Raw genomic sequence first — 22810 nt, 5'->3', positions numbered from 1 at the left:
ACTAAGTTTTTTCAACTTTTTATTTAAATTCTAGTCAGTTAACATACAGTGCAATACTGGTTTCTCCTTTAAAAACAGTTACTCAGCATACCATTTATTAAAATTTTGGGAAAAAATAGTATGTCAATTATATTCTAATAGTAACAGAGAATTAGTAAAGAAAAAAACGATATTTGAGAATTGCAAACATTAAAATTAATATGGTATTGTGAAGTATAGTGTAATACTTTCCCCGAGTTTAAAATTGTATTAACCTTTTCAAAACTTTCAAATATTCCGGAATCTTAAGTGATTACTACGTGTGGTTCTTAAAGGGAATGCAAAGAGAGTTATAAATGGATAGGCTGGGTGGGTGAAGATGGATATAGCTATACGCAACTGTGGCATTAAATTCATGATACCAGACCATCAAACATTTTGCCTATCCCTTCCTCTGTAAAATTACTGTTACCATTTATTGAGCACTTGCTATAAGCTAGAGAGTCTAAAGAGATTTATATTTATTAGCTCAGTTAAGCCTTACCATAACTTTATTAGGCAGGTATAACTGTTACCACCCAAATTTTATACAAGAATACATTGAGATGCGAAGGGTTAAAGGACACGCAGTACACAAATAAACAGACTGAGGATTCAAACTATTGCTGATCCGAATGCATAGCCAGTTCTTTGGCAGACATACCCTTCTTTCTTAATGACCTGTTTACTAATTAGAGATAATTAATATAATGTTCCTCATTTGTAGACTAATTGGACTGACTTCAGTTATACAAGGCAGATCCCTCAGGGACAAAATTATGCAAAGGCAAAACATGGTTTTTGTCCCTCAGAATTTGGTCTAGTTTCCCTTCATTTTTCCCATTGCCCACAATAGGGAATTTCATAAGCTCCAACTATAGACATGTTAACTTAGAAAATTACAGTCTTTTTATTCTTTTTAAACAAATGTATTGAGGTATTACTGACTAACAATAAATGGCACAACTTTAATTTGTATGATTTGATCAACTTTTGTATATTCATATGCCCACTAAAACATCAGCAAAATCAAGATAATGAACATATATCTTACCCCCCAAAGTTTGCTCATGTGCTTTTTAGTACCTCCCTCCTAAACTTCCTAAAACCCATCCTCCAGCCCCCAGGCAAACACTGATCAGGTTTCTTTCAATATAGATTAGATTAGATTAGATTGGGCTTTCTTGAATTTGTACAAACACAATCATAAAGTATTCTCTGTTGTCTAACTTGTTTTACTTACATAACCATATTGAGATATTTCCATGTTGTTATGTGCATTAATAGTTTATCCTTCCAACTGCTGAAAAGTATTTCATTGTTCAGAGATGCCACAATTTGCTTATCTGCTCACGGATCAATTTTAAGTTGTTTCAAATACTTGGATATTGCAATACCTTTATATACATTTGTATTTAAGTATATATACAAACATTTGTGAGTCAGAATTTGCATAGTTAACATGTTTTCACTTTTCTTGAGATAACTATTAGAGTTATGATTGGACCTTAAAAAGTCAGCCTTTTTAATCACAGCCATTCTAATAGGTGTATAATAGTATCTTATTGGCATGTGACCAACGATGTTGAACATTTTCTGTATGCTTAATGTGCCACTCATATGTGTTCTCTGATGAAGTATTTATTCACTACTTGCTTAGATTTTGCTGTGTTACTTCCTTATTATTGATTTGGAGATACATACACATACCTACACACGCACCACTTAGCACAATGGATACAAGTCCTTTATCAGATATGTGATTACAAATATTTTCTCTCACTTAGTGCCCTGTATTTACATTCCCATAAACTTTCAAAACTCTCAATTTTGATGAAATCTAATTTATTAACTTTTAATTTATGGATGAGTTTTTAGTGCCTTATATACCAAACATCTGCCTGAGTCCAAAATTCTTATTCCATGTTTTCTTCTGGAAGATTACTGTTTTCAGTATTATATTTACATCTATGATTTTAAGCTAATTTTCTATTGTATGAGGTATGGATCAAAGTTCTTTCAGTTTTTAGTATATGGATCCCCAACGTTTCTAGCATCATGAGTTGCAAAAACTGTTCTTGTCACTGAATAGCCTTCCCACCGTTGTTAAAATTCAATTGCACACGTATATATGGGTCTAAGTCTGGACTCTCTCTTCTATTCCAATTATGTATTTATCTATGTTTGCAAAATCACAGTTTTCTGTACCTTTAGGGGGTGGGATTATGGACATTGGGGAGGGTATGTGCTTTGGTGAGTGCTGTGAAGTGTGTAAACCTGGTGATTTACAGACCTGTACCCCTGGGGATAAAAATATATGTTTATAAAAAATAAAAAAAATTTAAAAAAAAGTCTTGAAATTAAATATTATTTGTCATTTAACTTTTTTTTTCTTTTCTAAGTTTGTTTGGTAATTCTAGGTCCTTTGTATTTTCATATATATACTGCTACAAAAGAGTCTGCTAGAATTTTGATTTGAGTTGTGTTAAGTGTGTAGAGTAATGTGCGCAGAATTGATGCCATCCTAATGAACTGAATCTATTAACCCAAAAGAATATATTTTCTCTGTTTATAGAGGGATTTTTTTCAGCTGTGTTTTGTTATGTCTACAAAAAATGTTTTTTATATTTCTCTTTATTGCTTTATTGCACTGGCAAAAACCTCCAAAATGATATTAAGAAGAAGTAATAAGAGAAGATATCCTTAACCTTCTACCTTGTCTTATGATGAAATCATTTAGTCTTTCATCATTCAGTGTGATGCCATCTGCAGGGTCAATTTTATTCTATTCCTTTTGTTCTAAGTATTTTTATCAGGAACAGAGTTTGGATTTTGTCAAATGGTATTCTCTGTGTTTACTGAGATGGCCATATAGTAACATGATGTATTATTTGATTTATTTTTTAAATATTGAACAAGCTCTGTATTATTGGGATAAAGGCCACTTAGCCACATTATACTATAATCATTATACACTGTTGAATTCAGTTTACTGAAGTTTAAAAATAATTTTGCACCTATTTTTACGGGGACATTAGTTTACAGTTTGGTTTTCATGTAATGTCTGTTTGGGTTTGGTGTCACGGTAATACTGTCTCACACAATGCAGCCATAAGTATAAGAGGCTCTTTTAATTTTTTTGAAGAGTTTGCGCAGAATTGATGTTATTTTTCCTTAAACATTTGGCAGAATTTAAAGGCAAAGGACTGCATTATCTTTTTTATATGAGTTATAGCTACAAATTCTGTTTCCTTAGTAGCTGTACGGCTCTTCAGGTTTTTTTTTATTCTTGCATGACCTGGTTTGGCTTTTTTTCCCCCTTTTCTTCATCTTTCAGGGAATTTTTGAGTTTCATCACAGTTGAAAAAAGTTGTTCATGATATTTATATTATCCTTTTGATACTCTAGTAATGATAGCCATTAGTGATATTGTTAATTTGTAGCTACTTTCTTTTTTTTGTGTGGGCCAGCGTGACTAGACTTTTTAGTTGATTGATTTTCTCAAGGAACAAGTTATATTGGTTTTTCAGTAGTTTTTTTTCTCTTTTTTACTCCGATCTTCATTCTTTTTTTCTGCTTACATTGAGTTTCATTTGCTCTTCTTGTCTATGTCTTTGAGTCAGAAACCGAGGTCATTTATTTGAGACCTGCGATTGTTCTCGTATGTGCATTTTAGTGATAAATAAATTTCCCTCTAGGTACACCTTTACATGTGTTGTTGGGTTTTTGTACCAATACAATAAAAATTTTGCATTGTCCTTAATGTTTATTTTTCTCTTCCTGTCAGTTGTGTCACAGGATGCTCTTAGCTTCTGTCACTGGTTTTAGCGATTTGGATTATGATGTAACTTTCTATAATATGCTTCAATTATTTTGTACTTGAAGTTTATAAAGCTTCCTGAATCTGTGATTTTTATGGCTTTCCTCAAACTTGGAAAAGTTTCCAGCAAGTCCCTTTAATATTTTTTGCCCTATATTCTTCTCTTTAAGGGCATTTAATTATAAATATGCTAGGTCTCCTATATGTGCAATACAGTGCATTGGTGCTGTTTATCTTCTTTTTTCCCTTTTAGCCATTCTAAATCATTCCCATTCATCTTCATCTTCATGTTTACTAATCTTTTTTTCTTTCAATATCTAACCTGCTTTAATTCCATCTAGAGTATTTTTTCATTTCGTAGATTATAATCTCTTCTCTGGAGGAGTTCTCTCTAGGTTGTTTTCGATTGACAGATTTTTCCTGGAAGTCATATTTTCTTGTTTTTTGCATGCCTGTAATTTTTGACTTGATGACAAAACACTGTGGTTTTACTGTGTTTAGTGTTAAGTAGCTCTGCATTTACTTTTTTTTTTTTTTTTTAGCTTTGCATCTTCATATATACTCTTGAGTTGCATTCAGATGTGTTTAATTTTTTTTATTTATTTGAGAGAGAGCATGAGTGAGAGAGAAAGATAGGAGAGAGAGAGAGAGTCCGCACAAGCAGGGGGAGGAGGAGGGGCAGAGGGAGAAGCAAACACCCTGCTGAGCAGGATCCTGGGATCATGACCTGAGCCAAAGGCAGATGCTCAATCGCTTAACTGAGCAGTCCAGGCATCCCTCAGATGTGTGTTTAAATTACTCACAACATCTTAATCTTTTGGACCTGGCTTTTGTGCTTTATTAGCAGCCCTTTTTTCTAGACCTAATTTTGCCCCATAAATCAAGTAAGACCTTCCTGAGTAGTCTACCAAAGCCCCACGAGGTACGAATTTCTCCTCTTCGGTTGGTGGAAACAGAACTATTCCCAGTAACATGCCAGTTCACAGTTTTGCTCCCTCCTAATCCTTGTGATTGATTACTTCTATTGTTTCACTTTAGCTGTATCCAAATATGTTCTGATCAGAACTTAGCTGAAAACTTAAGTTATATTTTCTTCAAATTTCAGTAGTTCCCGCTTTGTGGAGCTCTCTCCCATGAATTACTCAGCCTTTCAAATTCTAGACTTTGTCCTCGACATGGACTACCAGCTTGAACGCAGGGGATTGACAGACTCCCTCTGGGATCTCATTTCCTGCATTATTGTCTGGAACCTCTCCCTGGCAGCAAACTAGGAAGTTTTATGGATCACAACCTATCTTTCTCTTTTCTCTGGGATTATGGTCATTGTTCGCTGGTGTGTAATCCTTCAAAAATAATTTTCATTTAGTTTCATATATTTCGTTTAGTGTTAGTGGGGTGTGTGTGTGTGTGTATGCACGTGCATGTGTGTGTGGGGGGGGATTAGTAAATCCATTCCTTGTTATTTTACAGTTGCTAAAAAGGGACATTCAAAATATTTTTAAAACATATTTTTAGTTATATAATTTGGTCACTTGCATAAGAAGTTTTGCAGTGAAGAAGACATCTATTAAATTGTTCTCTCAATAGATACTTCAGTGGTATTTTACTCTATTTTTATCAGGTATTGAAAGTTTCCATTTATCAATCACCTAACCAACTTTAGTAAGTAGAGATCCTTATAATATACATATAGGCTTATGTATTTTTATTAATTGTAAATATTTGATAATGCCATTAACCTCAATAAACTTCTATTGTATAAATAACACACTATTGTGTAGGGGATACATGATTGCTGGAAATTTAGTTGCAGTCTGTCTTTATATATCATATATATAATGTATATATATACATATATATGTATATGAGTTAGATATAGATACAGATATAGAAATAGATATGGATACATAATCCACCCAGTCCCTTCCTATACAGGTATATCCCTTCCTATATCTGCAATTTCCTCAGGATAAGGACAGGCTGGTTCCTGTTTATATAAAGAAATACACACACACACACACACACACGCACGCACACAAAACCTTTAGATATCTTACTACACTGTGAGAATCTAGCAATAATTCAACAAGAAGACAACATGTAATATGTGGCACTTTCATTAGCTCCTATAGAATTTAGAAGGAGGATTGATCCCCACAGCAGAAATGGGCTACGATAAGCAACATGCAGAAATATTTTCCAGGGAAATCTTAGGAACTATTTCTCACCCACCAGTAAATCTGTTCATCAAACATATTTTCTGAAATACATCTGCCGCTTGCAACATGAGATTATGATTACAATTAGCAGCTGTTGTCAGCTCTGCTTCACCTCATTAGTAATCATGGATTTCCCAAGTTATGGGGCTGATTATAGCTTTACAGGTTCTGAAAGAACATGTTGTCTCATTTCACACCTATTTAATGCTCAACATATTTAAAGTTCAGCAAATTTTAGAAGAAATCTTTTCTACTGCAGTCAAACTGAGAAGTAAGTACACAAAAAACTTGCTGGAAAGAAACGCTTCTATGCTTCAATAAATGTACATGATTCCACCCTAAGCTGAAATGAGTGAATAAATGGATGTGTGTGTGTGTGTGTGTTTCTCTAATATTCTAATACTTTGATTTTATTAGAGAGAGTAAAATAATATTCATTTATTTTAAAATCATGCCATTAATATTTGGAAAAAAAAGATTTGAACTATTTGCTCAAGTACTATATAGTCACATTCTCTTTTTGAAGATCAATGAAAGTTTCATAGTTCATAGTTAGAAAACACATTTCTGGAATGCAGTAGCTGGAAAGGAAAGAGCAAATTAATAGCCTAATAATACTGATTTAGTGAGTAGAAGATGTACGTGGCATTCAGTAAAGGAAGAGAAGTACTAGCCCTGACACATTTCTGCATACTACTGATTTGTTCTGGTGTTTGTAATTTAATTGACGTGTTTTATTGTGATGGATGAAAATACAGAGATCTGATATGTGTTGGATTCTTAACAGTAGAACATGAAAAATGAAAAGCAAACAAACTGAAGCAGAGTTCAGCTTCCACAGGGTCAGTTCTCTTGTGCTGTTTTGCATTTATTTGCTGTTTCTGAAGATCTTGTTTCACTTAAGAAGTTATGCCAGCAGCCTTCTTTTTGTTTAACTGATTGAAATTAAATGTAAGGAGATGAATAAAATAGTGTTGTTTTAATAGGCCATCTGCTGGAATATGAAAATAGCTTTGTCCTGTGCTGTTTATCAAGCTCTTTCTGGTCATCTGCAGTAATCCAGTGTTCTTATTACTAATAGGTAAACCAGAATGTCCCATTCTGTGGTGAAAACAGAATGTGGATTGCTGAATAAAAGACAGTTATCACTGGGCTTTGACAAATTGTGAGACATCATTTGCACTAGGGCAAATTTCTGAATATATACCTGGAAGTGTTCAGTGTTAGTGTTATAGTGAGCCATTTCTAAATTGTCAAAGTGGTTCTTCACCATGAATTCTTCACTTGGAAGGTGGTATTTTTCAAAATTGAATCTACAGATAGGATAGCCAGAAACTTATTCTGATACCACATAAGCTCCAAGCATGTCAAAGCTGCACTTGCATAAAGTTAAAATTGTTACCTATTCCTCAATCATAGAAAGCCCCATGCAAATCTCCATGGCAAGTAACAATGAGTACAAAGGAATTTTATTTTTCATTTTGATCTTTAATGCTAACAGTAGGAAAAAAATCCAATGTCTGATTAGCCATAGCAGATAATGGCTAGCTACTGACTTCTCCAACAATCAAAAGAAATATATTTAGGCAAATATTATAAATTGAATTCCATTCAATACATAGATGTGGTTGAGTTGTATATATATATATATATATATACATATATGTTGTATATATATGTATGTATATATGTATATGTATATATATGTATATATGTATGTATATGTATATATGTATATATATGTATATACATATGTATATGTATATATGTATATATATGTATGTATGTATATATACATGTATATATGTATATATGTGTATATATATATTTTTTGTATATGTGTATATATATGTATATATATATGTATATATGTGTATATGTATATATATATTTTTTTGCACTGCTTTCTTTGTGTTCATGTTAGGTTTGTTTTATTCATTAGCAGAATTTGGTAAAGTATTTAATTATGTAAGTAAAACAATATTTAAAAATGTTCTACTGGCTTTCCTAGCCCATGTTAGGAACTAAAATTGTATGAGGCTTGACACCTAGAGATAGGAAGAAGCACTGTACTTTTTTCCATGTCAGCATTTATTAAGCAATAGAGATTTAGAAGAGAAAATTTAACATGACTGCCATCCTCAATTTTAGTACATTAATAGTTATTTTTTTAATAAGCTTTCAGATCCTTGTCTGGAATGAGTTGCTGGTTAAAACCTGATATAAACTTTGCTTGTAGGAGATACACATATACACCATGTGTATTTTATATATTTATTTTTGTATCTAGCTTCTAGTTATCTTCTATCTCTTTAGGAGTTCCCACACCAGAAGTACAGCTACTTTTCAGCAGTGACCATAAATCATATAATCAATAATTTGACAAAATATCAAAAATCTCCCCATAACACCTCTCATAACACCATGTAGGAAAATTACAATTATGATTATTGAAAAAGTGAGAAGATACCACCATTCTTCTGTGGCTCTATTGCCCACCGCACAACCCTTCCAAAGGACAAAAAGGTGAAGGGTCTGGTTTTATATTTTGAGACTAGGTACAGAAAGGAACCTAAAACCAACTATGTAAAGCTTTTAGCTATTCCATATTTGAGATAAATTATATACGGGCGCCTGTGTGCCTCAGTTGGTTAAGTGTCTGCCTTAATTAAGCTCAGGTCATGATCCCAGTGGGATCGAACCCTGCGTCAGGCTCCCTCCTCGGGAGAGAGTCTGCTTCTCCCTATGTCCACTGCTCCCTCTTCTTGTTCTTTTTCTCTCTGCTAATAAATAAATAAAATATTTTTTAAAAATCCAGTATATGTATATATTTTGCCCACATGCTCAAATACTCACTTTGAAATGCTGTCAGTCTGAGAAACTCTTTTGATAAAGTTTAGCAGAAAATAAATCAGGCAAACCCCGTGATGTTAAGCTATTACAATTATTTTGGAAAGCTGAGTTTACTAATGGATCTCTTAATTTCAGTATAGTTCTTATAACAATAGACTAAGTCATGGATTCTTTATTAGAACAACCAAGGCAAACAAACAAACAAACAAACAAAAATCAAAGAATTTAGATAAATAGATTTTCATCCATTATTTTTTTAAATTACAAATATTTCATGTTTATAACATTGGCTGCTCAATACCTATTACTTACATGTTTGTCAAAGTCAGTGCCTGATACTGAATATATTACATTTCTAATGGGAGTTGTAATTTCCCGATTCACCAGATCAAAAAGGAGTTCATTTGCTAACTGAAGTTAATAAGATACCTAGAAAAATGAGAACTATACCGGATGCTGTTTGGTCTGTTAGTTTTCTCCTTTTTTTTTTTTCCTTTTTCTGTGTTTACTCTAATCAGTTTATTCCATTGTATATGACCTTACTGTGTAAGCCTTGTCCATAGGCGTATAACATGCTATTGGCCTAGGATGTTTGTTAGAAATAAAAATCCAGCTCCAACACCAGACCGATTGAATCAGAATCTGTTCTTAACAAGATCCTAATGTAATTCATTTGAACAGTAATGTTTAAGAAAAACTTGTTTTCCTATACGGCTTAATTAGACACTCAGCAGAAATCTCAAACAGACATAAAGTGTTAGTATAGCCTAATCCGGCCTGACATAATGAAAGGATTTTATTATAAGCTGGATTTTTAAAAGATCTTTCTTATAGTATACTGCAGCCTTCCATTGCTGTCATTAAAAATTACCATAAACTTGCTGTTTCAAGCAACTCAAATTTATTGTCTTACCGTTTTATAGGTCAGAGAGCTGGGATGAGTCTCACCGGACTGAAGTCATGGTGTTTGTGTGGACAGGGCCACATTCCTGTCTGGAAACTGTAGGAGATAAATCGTTTCCTTGCTCACTCAAGTTATTAGCAGATTTCAGTTCTTTGCAGCTGTAGGTCTGAAATTCTAATTTTCTTGCTATCAGCTCAAGGTTCATTCTGAGTTTCTAGAGGCCACCTGTATTCTTTGGCATGCGGTCCCTTTCCGCTGTCCTCAAACCAGCAGTGAGAGGTTAAGTCCTTTTCATACTTTAAATCTCTTTTTTTCCTCCTGTCTTATTTCTCGAGACCCCATCTCTGCCTTTTTCTTGCACTTTAAATGGTTCATATGATTAGTTTAGGCCTATCTAGATAATCCAGAATAATCTCCCTTCTCGGTGACTTTAAGCTTAATCACATCTACAAAGTTACTTTCACCAGGCAAAGTAACAGAGTCCCAGGTTTCAGGGATTAGGAGGTGGGCATCCTTTGGGGGAGGTGGGGAGGCATTATTTTGCCAACCACGGAGTGATACAAAGTTTATGATGACATCGTCCATAGCTAGCCTTGAAGAAAAGAGTTATAAAACTCTGTGTAATATGTCATTTCATTTTTATCTGCAATAGCTCAGAGGAATAGATTGGAGGATAACCTTTGATTCATCTGAGATGTTCCTTGAATAGAGGGCCATTCAAGAGCAATGTACTTTACAGCAGCTTCTCTCTATTCACTTACAGTCATAAGGACTCCGTGGACACATGTTCTTATGTTTTTTAGCATAATTTTAATTTATCTAATGCAATTGACTCTATCAAATTTAATATGACTGATTACTATGTTTCAGGCACTACAACAGGTCTAAGATAGGTTAAGCAAATCAAGTGACAATTAAAAACTCACTTAAAGGTTGCCACAAGGACTCAGGAGTATAAATAATAACTCTAAAGTACATATAATCATAGAAGAGTAATGATGGAAAAGGCCAAATATATCAAACCGTGTAAATGACAATTATATTAAACAAAAATTCTTGAAAGTTGTCAGCATTTTACTGGTCATGACTCTATGAGAACATTGCTTAAATTGCCTATAACATTAAGAAATAGCAGATGAATTAAGAATCTTAATGCCTAGATTCATGAATCTCTTTTCTGCCAGATACTCTATTGATCGGCATACTGATATGGACCGGATTTTTAGCATTCACTCCGAAAATGGCTCTATTTTCACTTTGAAACCCCTCGATCGGGAATCATCTCCTTGGCACAACATCACCATTACAGCCACAGAAATAAGTGAGTGGGAAATAATCCACCTGAACATCAAAGTGGTAAAATAATAACATTAAGTAGACTCTATTTCTTGAATGATTTTATCATTAGCAACATCAGACTGTGTTGGATACTTGTATTATTTTAATGACTATCGAATATCTACTTTTTAAACTTGATATTCTTTTACGCCTTACTCTAGGATAGAAATACAGTCTAACCTCCTAAAAATAATTAGTCTAGGAAAATTATGTCTGACAAATAACACTTCATTCTCAGTCATATTCTCCTCTTTTTAATCATGCTTTCCATCTGGACCATGTAAGAAAGCTCAACTATTCATCAGCAATCCAATTGAGAAAGTGAATACCACAGAAATGATCAGTTGCTAAGTTACAAATGGGGTGAGTGGTATCACCGCTTCTCTGGAAATGAGCCTGAAGTCTTACTCGTGTTCTCGTTGCAGATAACTCAAAACAAAGTAGCCACATCCCTGTCTTCATCAGAATTCTAGATATAAATGACCATGCTCCGGAATTTGCCATGTACTATGAAACATTTGTTTGTGAAAATGCAAAACCTGGGCAGGTAAATACAATTATTATAAACTTTAAAAATGTATCTCCTCTTCAAAACGGCAGATAACATTATATTAATTCACTCGCACCAACTTTTTTTTATGCAAACCCTCATAAATCCTCTTGGTCACATGTTCATCTACCCTTACCAAAACACTCACAGTGATCTAATCGTTGACTTCTGAAGTTGTTCTTATTATGAAAGTCATATGTCATAGGAAAAGTTTTAATATATGCTTTAATTTATATACTGGATATATAATGAATATATATATATGGAAAGTTCTTCCCTGGATTCATAATTATGCTGATACTGAGTTATATTCAAGAATAGAATGGAAATATATTACTAAATAAAACATGAAGAATGAAAATGAAATTGTTCTGGGTTAGCATAAAGGGAATCACAATAATTGTCTCATTGATTATATTTTTCCTCTTTTAATCTCAGGCATGATATTTTGGTTGGATAAATTATACTTTGTGATTTTTCAACTTTAACATTATTGAGATAAAATGAGATTGTACAAGAGTCACAAAGTCCTCTTACAAAGTCCCCCTAATATATAAGAGACCTCTAAAGTAACTTTAAGCAAATGCAGAGTATGTTCATTTTTGGCACTACTATGGTATTTTATAAATGACAGCCACTGCACAAATTTCACAGAAAGAAATTTTAACAAGTTATTTAGATACTTCTTTAAAGAAAAAGTAGATAGATGTTAAGAATCATATATAATTTTATTGTGTCTATTTAAATATAGAAAATAAAAGTGAAGTACTGTCTTCCTTTTTTTCCAGTGAGGATTGCAATGGACCAAATGTTCATCTGAAGCCCTAGCCCCCAATATGGCTATATTTAGCGATGGAGCTTCTAAGGAAGCAATGAATGTTAAATGAGATCCTAAGGTTGGGGCTTTGATTGGAGAGGATTAATGTCCTTCAAAGGAGAGACACCAGAGAGATCACGGTCTCTCTCTCTCTCCTTGCACACACTCAAAGGAAAGGCAATGTGAGAAGGTAGCAAAGATGTCTGCAGGCCAGAAAGAGAGCTCTCATCAAAAACCTGCTAAGCTGGCACCTTGATCTCAGACTTCCAGTCTCCAGGACTGTGAGAAAATAAATTTCTGTTATTGAAACCATCCAGGCTGCAGTGATTTTCATGGCAGCCCAAACAAGCAGACCAAGACAGAGATTCCACTTGCATACACAAGAATAAAGATGGGGTATTGTCATTATTTGCCAAAAAGAATCATTACACAGTTATTTGGATTAAAAATTATTTTTCTTTTTTTTCACTTTGCAACATGTAATGGACATACTCTCAATTTAGTACATGATTCTTTTTAATTTGATGCTGAATTTTTACAGTACAGCTATACATTAGGTCATTCAACTATCCACTTACTAACAGAAATTTGGTTTATAAACACAATGTTACTCTAGCAGATAGCACTATAATGAGCATTATAATACATTTCTATTTATACACTATCTGGTACTCTTTTCCTTTGATACAACCTTTGAAGCAAGAATAATTAAACTGTATATATAAATACTCACCAATGCCTCTGAACAGCTTCCCACATAGGTCATTTACCTAGCGTTTTGCCTATTTATTGGAACACTAGACTTTAAGTGTCCACCCAATGGTAATATCTCATAATAATTTTAACATAGATTCTTCCCAAATTATTCAGGTTGAACATTTTTTCAAAAATGTGTGGCCATTTTAAAATAATCTTCACAGATGTATTAGTTTCCTAAGGCTACTATGAGAAACTACCACAAACTAGAGAGCTTAAAATAACAGAGATGTGGTCTCCCACAGTTCTGGAGGCTAGAGGTCTGAAATCAATGGTGTCAGCAGTCTGTCCTCTCTGTAAAGACTCTAGGAGAGGACTCTGTTTCCTAACTTCTGGAATTGCCAGAAATCACTGGCATTCCTTGGATTCTAAGAATTACTCCAAATCTCTGTGCACACTGTCCCATGACATTCTTTTTCTATTTCTCTGTATCCACATTTCCCTCTTCTTATGAGACTCCATTCATTGGTTTAGGGCCCACACTAATCCTACGGCATCATCTTAACTTGATGGCATCTACAAAGAGCCTGTTTCCAAATAAGATCACATTCACAGGTACTGGGAATGAGGATCTGAACATATATTTTGGAGAGACAAGTCAATTGACAATAGCATATACATAGTCTTGACTTATTTGCCTATTAATATGCTTTTCTTCTGGTGACCCATGTGAGTAATTTATACACATTAAAATTAGTATTTGACAATGATAAAATATATTGATATTAACTAATAATTATTTTATTATATACTATTAAAATTTCTGTCATTGCTCATACACTTGGCAGAAATCGATTTGCTTGTTGAAATTAACAAGGCTGAAAATATAGTTTAAGCTTACTGATATGTATTCTCTGTTAAAATATGCATAAACAGTGGCTCATCTAATCATTTTAAGAACTCAGCCATATAACCATAGGACTGATGTTGAATGTCTAAAATATTCCTAAAAATTAGACATATCATTGCCAATCTGGAACAGGAGGTTAAACAAAAGTATTTAAGTACTAAAAGTATTTTTTTCTAGGTCATGACCCAATCTCCTAAAGAGAAAATGTGCATTGCATTTGTATTAATAATTGTGCACCTTCAGAAGCATTGTATAAACAAAAGTAAGGTTCCATGACACTCTGCCAATAAAATGAATGAAATCCTAGTTAATATTAAATTAAAGGGGAAACGGTATTGACTAGTGAGTACTCAGGTTAGTTTGGCTGTAGAGGGTACACAATAACCGAGACAATAGGTATGTCAAACTGCTGTGAGATTCCAATAATTGTTCATCACAGAAGTTGGACTGTTACACCAGAAGTGGTGCAACTCTTTCTTTTTGTGGAAAAGAAATCTGAAAGTAAGAGTAATTAAATGGCTGTTGATTTCAAGTCGCACCAGATTGCAGACCCATGACTAGAAAAACAGGCACCCCGATGTGTAGCTTAGCGCTTTTTCCCTATAAAATGCTCAATGGGAATTCTCTCACTTGTTATTTGCTGCTCCCTCTTCACAATCAGGCACACAGTGAGTACAGTTAAGAGGTGTTGTAATTTCTCAACTTTGACCTAATTTTATGAAATATTAAAGGCATTATTTGTATATCTTCCTACACTGTACAGATACCATTAAAAGAAAAACCAAAACTTTGAATAAAATATGCAATATGATCGTAGTCAGATCGTCCCATCGCTTTAGAATCTTTTGCTTTCTGGTATTATGTACCATATTGCTTATTTTTCCAAAACCATATTTATAGTGTTCTTGATCTGTAGGAGTAGCTGTGCTAATCACTTTTGTTTTTTTAAAAATGCATCTGTTATGTTCTCTGCCTTTGAGACAATTGTTAGTAGAGGCAACAGATTAGTAACCAATTATTAATAAAATAGACTGGTGCTTTCTAACAATGCTAAAAAAAGATAGATGTTGGACAGATTAAATTGTTCTTTGAGGTTGGATATTCCAGGGGCCAAGAATCAGAAAGTGATCATAGAGACACCTCGCACAGTCATACTTGATGAACATATTTTAACCTTAACTAATTGTTACACTACACTGAACCATAAAAAGCTTTGGCATAAGTTCTGAAAATGGCCTGTTCTTTCTTTCTTTAATGTCAATGATATCTTTAAAACACAAACACTGACTTAAAATGTCCTATAACAACAAGAGTTGCTTTTCTTTGTGCCTTATTTAATTTATTGATTTGGTTTCAGTTGATTCAGACTGTCAGTGTCATGGACAAAGACGACCCTCCCCGAGGCCACAAATTTTTCTTTGAACCGGTACCAGAATTTCCTCTCAATCCGAACTTCACCATTGTAGATAATAAAGGTATAGAACATTTTTTAAGCGAAAACTGAGACCTTCAGATGCAAAATTGAAAACTGGTCTGAGTGTTTTCCCCCTCACTTTTTTTTTTTTTTTTTTTTTTTTTTTTTTGCCCCCTAGATAATACAGCAGGAATCATGACTCGAAAGGATGGTTACAGCCGCAACAAAATGAGCACCTATCTGCTGCCGATTTTAATCTTTGACAATGATTATCCAATTCAGAGCAGCACCGGCACACTCACTATCCGCGTGTGCGCCTGCGACCATCAAGGAAACATGCAGTCCTGCAATGCAGAGGCCTTGGTCCTCGCAGCTGGCCTGAGCACGGGGGCCCTCATTGCCATCCTTCTTTGTGTCGTCATCCTACTTGGTAAGCCCCACTTCTGAATGCTCACTCACTCTCATACGTCTCGCCCTTCTCGCTCAGGGATGCTGCAACCAAATAGCACACTTCTTTAAGGCTAACGGTTGAAATAGTTAACTTTTTATAAAATGGTTCTTTCTATTAGGAAAAAAAAATGAGTTCTCTCTGAGCTAGGTCTAGCTTTCCAGAGATTAAAAAACCGGTAAGGGTACCTGGGTGGCTCAGTTGCTTGAGTGACTGCCTTCGGCTCAGGTCATGATCCCAGAGTCCTGGGATCGAGTCCCACATCAGGCTCCCAGCTCCATGGGGAGTCTGCTTCTCCCTCTGACCTCCCCTCTCATGCTCTCTTACTCTGTCTCTCTCTCTCAAATAAATAAATAAAATCTTAAAAAAAAAAGATAATAGCTAGTGCTATATACACATATACAAACACATATTTTAAATCTATTTTATATAATACTGCTTAATGCTAATGAACCATGGCCACTGTTCTAAGATATTTAATTTTATAACTGATTTAATTTTCATATCAACTGTGTAAGATAAATATTTTTATTCTTCTCAAGAAAGACTAAATAACATATAATTCACTCATTTAGAAAGGTTTTAACGAGCATTCAAACTCAGATAAGTCTATTTCAGAATTTTCCTTCTAAACCATTATTCTCAAAAACAAAGACTACCTTTACTAATAAAATTACAAACAAAATTACTAATAAAATTGGTAAACAAAATTACTAATATACAAAATATTAAATTATATATATTAAACACCTAATTGGCAAGTGCATTTAAATTTTCAAGATAAGATAAACTTTTTATTCATGTAATTTGTGAAACATAGTTGTAAAATAAAAGTTTAAGTTCATTTTTTAAAAATATCACTATGACATTGTGGTCATACCTAGTCCCGCAATGTTTTCTAAAGTCATGCTTTCAATAGCAAATGTTTTATTTGAGCATGCCCTCACAGGAAACAATTTAATTCAATTAAACAGTTGTTCCACTGTAAAACATTCCCCCCAAAATTGTTTCCATCAAATATTCATCCAAAATGCTTATGCTTAGGGCATGAGAGGCAGCCAAATTTATGTTCCAGTGCTCATATGTGCTGGCTCCTTTTCACTGCAAATCCTTTCAAGCTATCTGGATGAAATCCCTTTGGCCAGATACCCTTGCAGGACTTCAGTGGGGGATTGATGAAAAGTGAGGGGAAAACATTTGTCTCAGCTAAAGTGATCCAACTATTTAGAAAAACATTTTCTCAGGGTGCTTTAGAATATTCATACCACCAATCCACATCTCAGAGCTGCTGCTGGAAAGTTCAGCTCTTCTGTAAAATATTTTTGTCTCCCCACGGAAAATAAATTTTGGCTCCCCTTTCGGCTAAGTGCTCCTGATACTATACTTTATTTGCTCACACAGTTCTCCTTTCCTAATTTCTAACAACATGGAAATACCTATATTACAAATTTGATTTTTAACATTTCTATATTAAGATAATACACACAGACATAAAGATGAGCATGCACAAATTGGGAGAACAAAAGCACCCCCAAAACAAGCTGAGATACCATAACATTAGGAAACTAAATTGCATTATGCAGAAATCCTAGAAGGCTGTTTCATTATTCTGAAAAGTCTGCCCCCTTTCTTCCATTCTACCTTCCCAACTGGCTGCTTATATATGGAGTATTTTTCTATTATTTTAGTTTAAAATTGGTTCTAATGCAGGTTTTGTTATCAAACTTCCTAAAGCATTTTTGCTGTGATTTCATCTTTTCTTTAAGTTTTTATTCAAATTCAACTCAGTTAACATACAGTGTAATATTAGTTTCAGGTGTACAATATAGTGATTCAACCTTCCATACAACACCCAGAGCTCATCACAGCAAGTGCCCGCCTTCATCCCCATCACCCATTTAACTTTTCCCCCTTCCCCGCCTGTCTTCCAGCATCTTTCAGTGTGTTCTCTACTGAGAGGTTTGCTTCCCTCTTGTTCATCTGTTTTGTTTCCTAAATTCCACATATGAACATGGTATTTGTCTTTCTCTGACTTATTTCACTTAGCATAATACTCTCTAGCTCCATCCATGTCATTGCAAATGACAGGATTTCATTCTTTTTTATGTCCGAGTAATAGCCACGGTATAGATATATACCACCTCTTTAGCCATTTGTCTGTTGATAGATACTTGCACTGTTTGCATAATTTGGCTATTGTGGATAATGCAGCTATACACTGTGGTGCATATATCCCCTCGAATTAGTATTTTTATATCCTCTGGTAAATACCTAATAGTGTAATTGCTGGATCATAGGGTAGTTTTATTTTTAACTTGTACTGTTTTCCAGAGTGGCTACACCAGTCTGTATTCCCACCAACACTGCACAAGTGTTCCCCTTCTCCACATCCTCGCCAGCAACTGTTGTTTGCACACAGTTACTAAATTTCTAAGTTTCTATAGTAAAGAGAGACTACTCTTAGCAGGAGAGTGATATAGCATGGACAATGATACTTTAAACCTACCCATTATAGTCTGAAGAAATGTAGTTCTTAGAGTTTGTCTATGTTACAAGGCAAAGTCAAAGACTAAAACCTGAGGCAGGACTTTTATAATTTTTTTGGTTCCTTAAGACACCTTGGAAGTCAGAGGAAGCTTATGGGAACTATTTAGAATAATAATTTAAATTAATATATCAGACAAAATGTATCAGATGTATCAGACAAAAGGAAATGTGTGCATCCAATTAAACAAGAAATAAAAGCAAAATGTGCTTATTGTCATATGTACCCTGTTCTAGTGCAAGTCTAATGATCATTTGAGATATGTCATAACTAAAATGCAATATAAAATATCCCTGCTTTCTAGTGATTTAATAGTCACACATAACTCTTACTATCACTATAGTAACTGTATATTCTGATATTCACAATAGAAATAAATTTCAGTTACAGATTAATGAACATAATAATACACTTTTTCTATTCCTTATCTTAACCTTTCTAAATTCCATTCAATAAATAACCTCAGGCTGGGGAAACAAAGTAGGTGATTTTGACCCAACAGAGGAGAAAAAAAACTTAGAATATTCTAAGGTCCACTTGTGGGAGTTAATAAATATCATATTAGCTAAGAAAACCTTAAAACAATTTGACTATATTGTTGTTCTTTTATAGTGAGAATTTGTAAAAATTTTGAGAAAAGTAGAGAATTTATAAATTAATTTAATATTAAATTTAGAAGGGGCATTTTTTTACTTCATGATTCACTAGATTGATGGGTTTCAGATCTATCTTGGAATTAATTAACTTATTTTCATCCTTTAATAGGGAAGAGTACAAATATGTTCCATTTTTAATGCAAAAGTCTCTTTTTTAAATTTTATTAATTTTTTATTTTTTATAAACATATATTTTTATCCCCAGGGGTACAGGTCTTTTTTTAATTGTCTCCAAGATGATTCTGAATATAATACCTGAGAAAAGAAATGGCAGATTTTGAGCCAACATTTTCTTCTTTTTTTATTAAAACAGAAATAGTATTGACAAAACATTTAGCTGCCCAAAGTAAGGGGAACCTGTTTTTTATTTCCCCCATGCAATGTGCAAGGGTGCTTTAGCGGAATTAACTTTATTTCTTAACATTTCTTATATATAAAATTAGGGACTTGGTCCATTTCCAATGAGAAACTTATATCCTGGAAATCATGTGGGTTTTTTTTTCATATTTTTAAGTGCATGTGTAAATTGCAGAGCATATTTATTTTGCATACATTCACTGTCACATATACACATATGTTAAATTTCAGTAATATAGCAAAAAACAAGAAAGTATATTCTCTGTAGGGAAGTTCACAGTTAGCCTGATACTATGGGTATGTAAATAATAAAAACAATACATTGAATAGTGAATAGAGGGATTGTAATTAACATTTTAGCCAGAAAGTTCCAAAGCAACTGTATATGTCAAGGAAATCTTCAGTAACCAGATAATTCGTCTGAGCTGTCTTGTAAGACGAGTACAGGTTAAAGATAAGTTAGACTGAATTTTATATTGTCATTTATAGAGTTATAGTTGAGATTTTAAGTAGGCTTTCAACACCAAGTCAATAAAGGAATTTAAACAGATTTGAGCAGGGGGTGGGAGGATGTGTGAGTCCAGTGATGGGTATGAAGGAGGGCACGTATTGCACGGAGCACGGGGTGTTATATGCAAACAAAGAATATATGGAACACTACATCGAAAACTAATAATGTCCTGTATGGTGACTAGCATAACATAATAAAAATAAGTAAAAAATAAACAGATATGAGCTACTGGAAGGAATTAGATCAGTAGCATGTATATATTTACGTGTATCTATACACACATATCTATATGCATATGTGTAATATATGCACATACATAATGCATACATATGCATATATGTGAATAACGTTTTATATATATACCCTTGAGTCATTAAGAAAATATTAAATTGGTGCTCAATTTCTCTTGGGATACTAATGATTGTAGCTTTAGAATTTTATTGTGTTTAAGCAAGCTTACTGTTGAGAGCAATGAGGAATCACATAATTAACAGTTGGCTAAATGAATTAGCCATAACTGAAAAAGGCCTTTGCAATGTCAGAAATCTAAGGATAGGAGTCTTGAAAGTAAATAAAGGGATTGTAGTATCTATTGCTTTACCAATGCAGGACATTTAGTCATTGGCCCAAGGCACCCTGTATCTGCGTAGCGTAGTTACTCTTTGTCCTAATAAATCTCAGCATCTCTCATACCACACAAACCTCCTTCAGCAAAGTGTGCTATATTTAATTTAAACCTGAATCATGGAATCTCACTATTTTCTCTTTGTTGTTGTTGTTGTTGTTGTTGTTCATAGTTTTAGTTGTACTGTTTGCTGCACTGAAGAGGCAGAGGAAAAAGGAACCTCTGATCATTTCAAAAGACGATGTCCGGGACAACATCGTGACCTACAACGATGAAGGGGGCGGGGAAGAAGATACCCAAGCTTTTGACATTGGCACATTAAGGAATCCAGAAGCAAGAGAAGACAGTAAACTTAGAAGGGATGTAATGCCTGAAACTATATTTCAGATAAGGAGGACTGTGCCTCTGTGGGAAAATATTGATGTACAAGATTTTATCCACCGAAGATTAAAAGAAAATGACTCAGACCCAAGTGCACCACCGTATGATTCACTGGCAACATATGCCTATGAAGGGAATGATTCCATTGCAGATTCACTCAGTTCTTTGGAGTCTCTCACGGCAGATTGTAACCAAGATTATGATTACCTCAGCGACTGGGGGCCTCGTTTTAAAAAGCTTGCCGATATGTATGGGGGTGATGACAGCGACCGAGATTAAGAGTATTGTAGGACTTGATCCATGTTTTTGGAAGTACTCTCCTTGTTACTAGATTGAGTGGCCCGCATTCTCTTCCTTGGAGGAAATTCTTAAAAATTTGAAATTACAAACAATACGTAGGTGTTGTCTTAGTAAGGGTTTGCTTAATCAGTAAGTTTCTGTGAATGAATACGAATGATATAGATTTTTTAAAAAAGTAATAATAACCAGTTCACTCTCTTTGCCTAACAATCTCTGAAGGAAAGTATATCACATCAATAATCAATAAAAATTACATAAAAGGCTTTTTGTGCCTTTCCTTAACTATAAAGACTTTATAAATGTTTTCTTAACTGACTTACAGTCACCTTTACTATTAAACATTGTGCAACTGCTTTGTAAATTAATATGAAAAAGTATATCCCTAAAGAAATAGGAATGACTATTACTGCCATATTTATTTAGTTGAAGAATGTCTTTGTGTTAATTCATTCATATTTTTATAAATGTATATTTATATTTTTGTATTTTTATGAAATAAACTAGTATTTATAAAAATAAATATCATTTTATTTAATTTCTAGAAGCAGTTCTGCTCTCACTTATATCAGAAATTTTTTACATCTTTATAGGCAAAACATGATTCACTCAGGGAAAAAAAACAGTAAAGTTACTGCACGTGATTTAGAATTAGAATATAGCAAGACTGTAAAAGAGCTTTAGTATAAGTAATGATGTTTTTCTTCTGCTACTTAAATATGGAAAAGGGTTTATTGAACCACTCATATCTACCCACCGATAAGATGTGAGATTTCTGAAATACAAACTATTATAAATATGCTTGGAAATGATTAACTGTTTCGTATACCTTTTTTTTCTGTAGAATCAACCAGTGAATTTTATTGGAGAGTGTATGAAGTGTATGTAAGGAATGTTATGCAGATAACAAAAATATCTAAATCACTCTTCCTTCAATAGAATAGTTTTCAGAATGAAAAGTAATAGTTCTGATTTTTTTTCTCCACAATCAGGTAATTCATGGGATATAATCTGGGTGACATTTAAAATGTATATCAACAGAGAGGAGTTTGGGGTTTTTATAATTGAAAATTTGACTGAGGATATTCAAAGTCACTGTATATTTGAGAAAATCTCAAAAGAACTAGTGACATGTCCATTGGAGATAAGAAGCCTTAGGGAATGTGAAGTTTTACTAATGATGGGACTTGTCCAGAAAACAGAATACACATGGGAAAGAAGGAGAAGAGAGAAAGGAAGAATTGTACATAATAATTATTTGTAAATCTTTAAAAGACTTCCAGAAAACTTGCCTTGGTTTAATCTGGAGGGTAAAACCTAAACCAAAAGATAGAAACTTCATAAGGAAGTAAGTAGCATGTTCCTCTTTTTCTGTGCCATGAATTAACCTTTTCTTTCCCTTTTATTATTCATCTTTAAAGGAGCAAATGTCATGCCCAGGGCGATTCCTA

At 33.7% G+C, this 22810-nt stretch overlaps 1 protein-coding gene across 1 annotated transcript in view; it reads left to right on the top strand.

The window, feature by feature from the left end:
• Nucleotides 1–21741, top strand: part of CDH9 (cadherin 9) — a 141401-nt gene extending 119660 nt beyond the window's left edge. The window contains exons 8-12 of the mRNA XM_059173704.1: nucleotides 10999–11135; nucleotides 11578–11699; nucleotides 15483–15600; nucleotides 15718–15969; nucleotides 20854–21741. Of these exons, the coding sequence (XP_059029687.1) occupies nucleotides 10999–11135; nucleotides 11578–11699; nucleotides 15483–15600; nucleotides 15718–15969; nucleotides 20854–21341 (1117 nt within the window). The 3' untranslated portion in view covers nucleotides 21342–21741. The remainder of the gene's footprint in view (nucleotides 1–10998; nucleotides 11136–11577; nucleotides 11700–15482; nucleotides 15601–15717; nucleotides 15970–20853) is intronic.
• Nucleotides 21742–22810: the final 1069 nt, after the last annotated feature.

Source organism: Mustela lutreola, chromosome 5 (genome assembly GCF_030435805.1).
Source record: "Mustela lutreola isolate mMusLut2 chromosome 5, mMusLut2.pri, whole genome shotgun sequence".
NCBI classification, from domain to species: Eukaryota; Metazoa; Chordata; class Mammalia; order Carnivora; family Mustelidae; genus Mustela; species Mustela lutreola.
The sequence above is the reverse complement of the archived record's forward strand: the minus strand, read 5'-3'. Positions and strand labels throughout refer to the sequence as shown.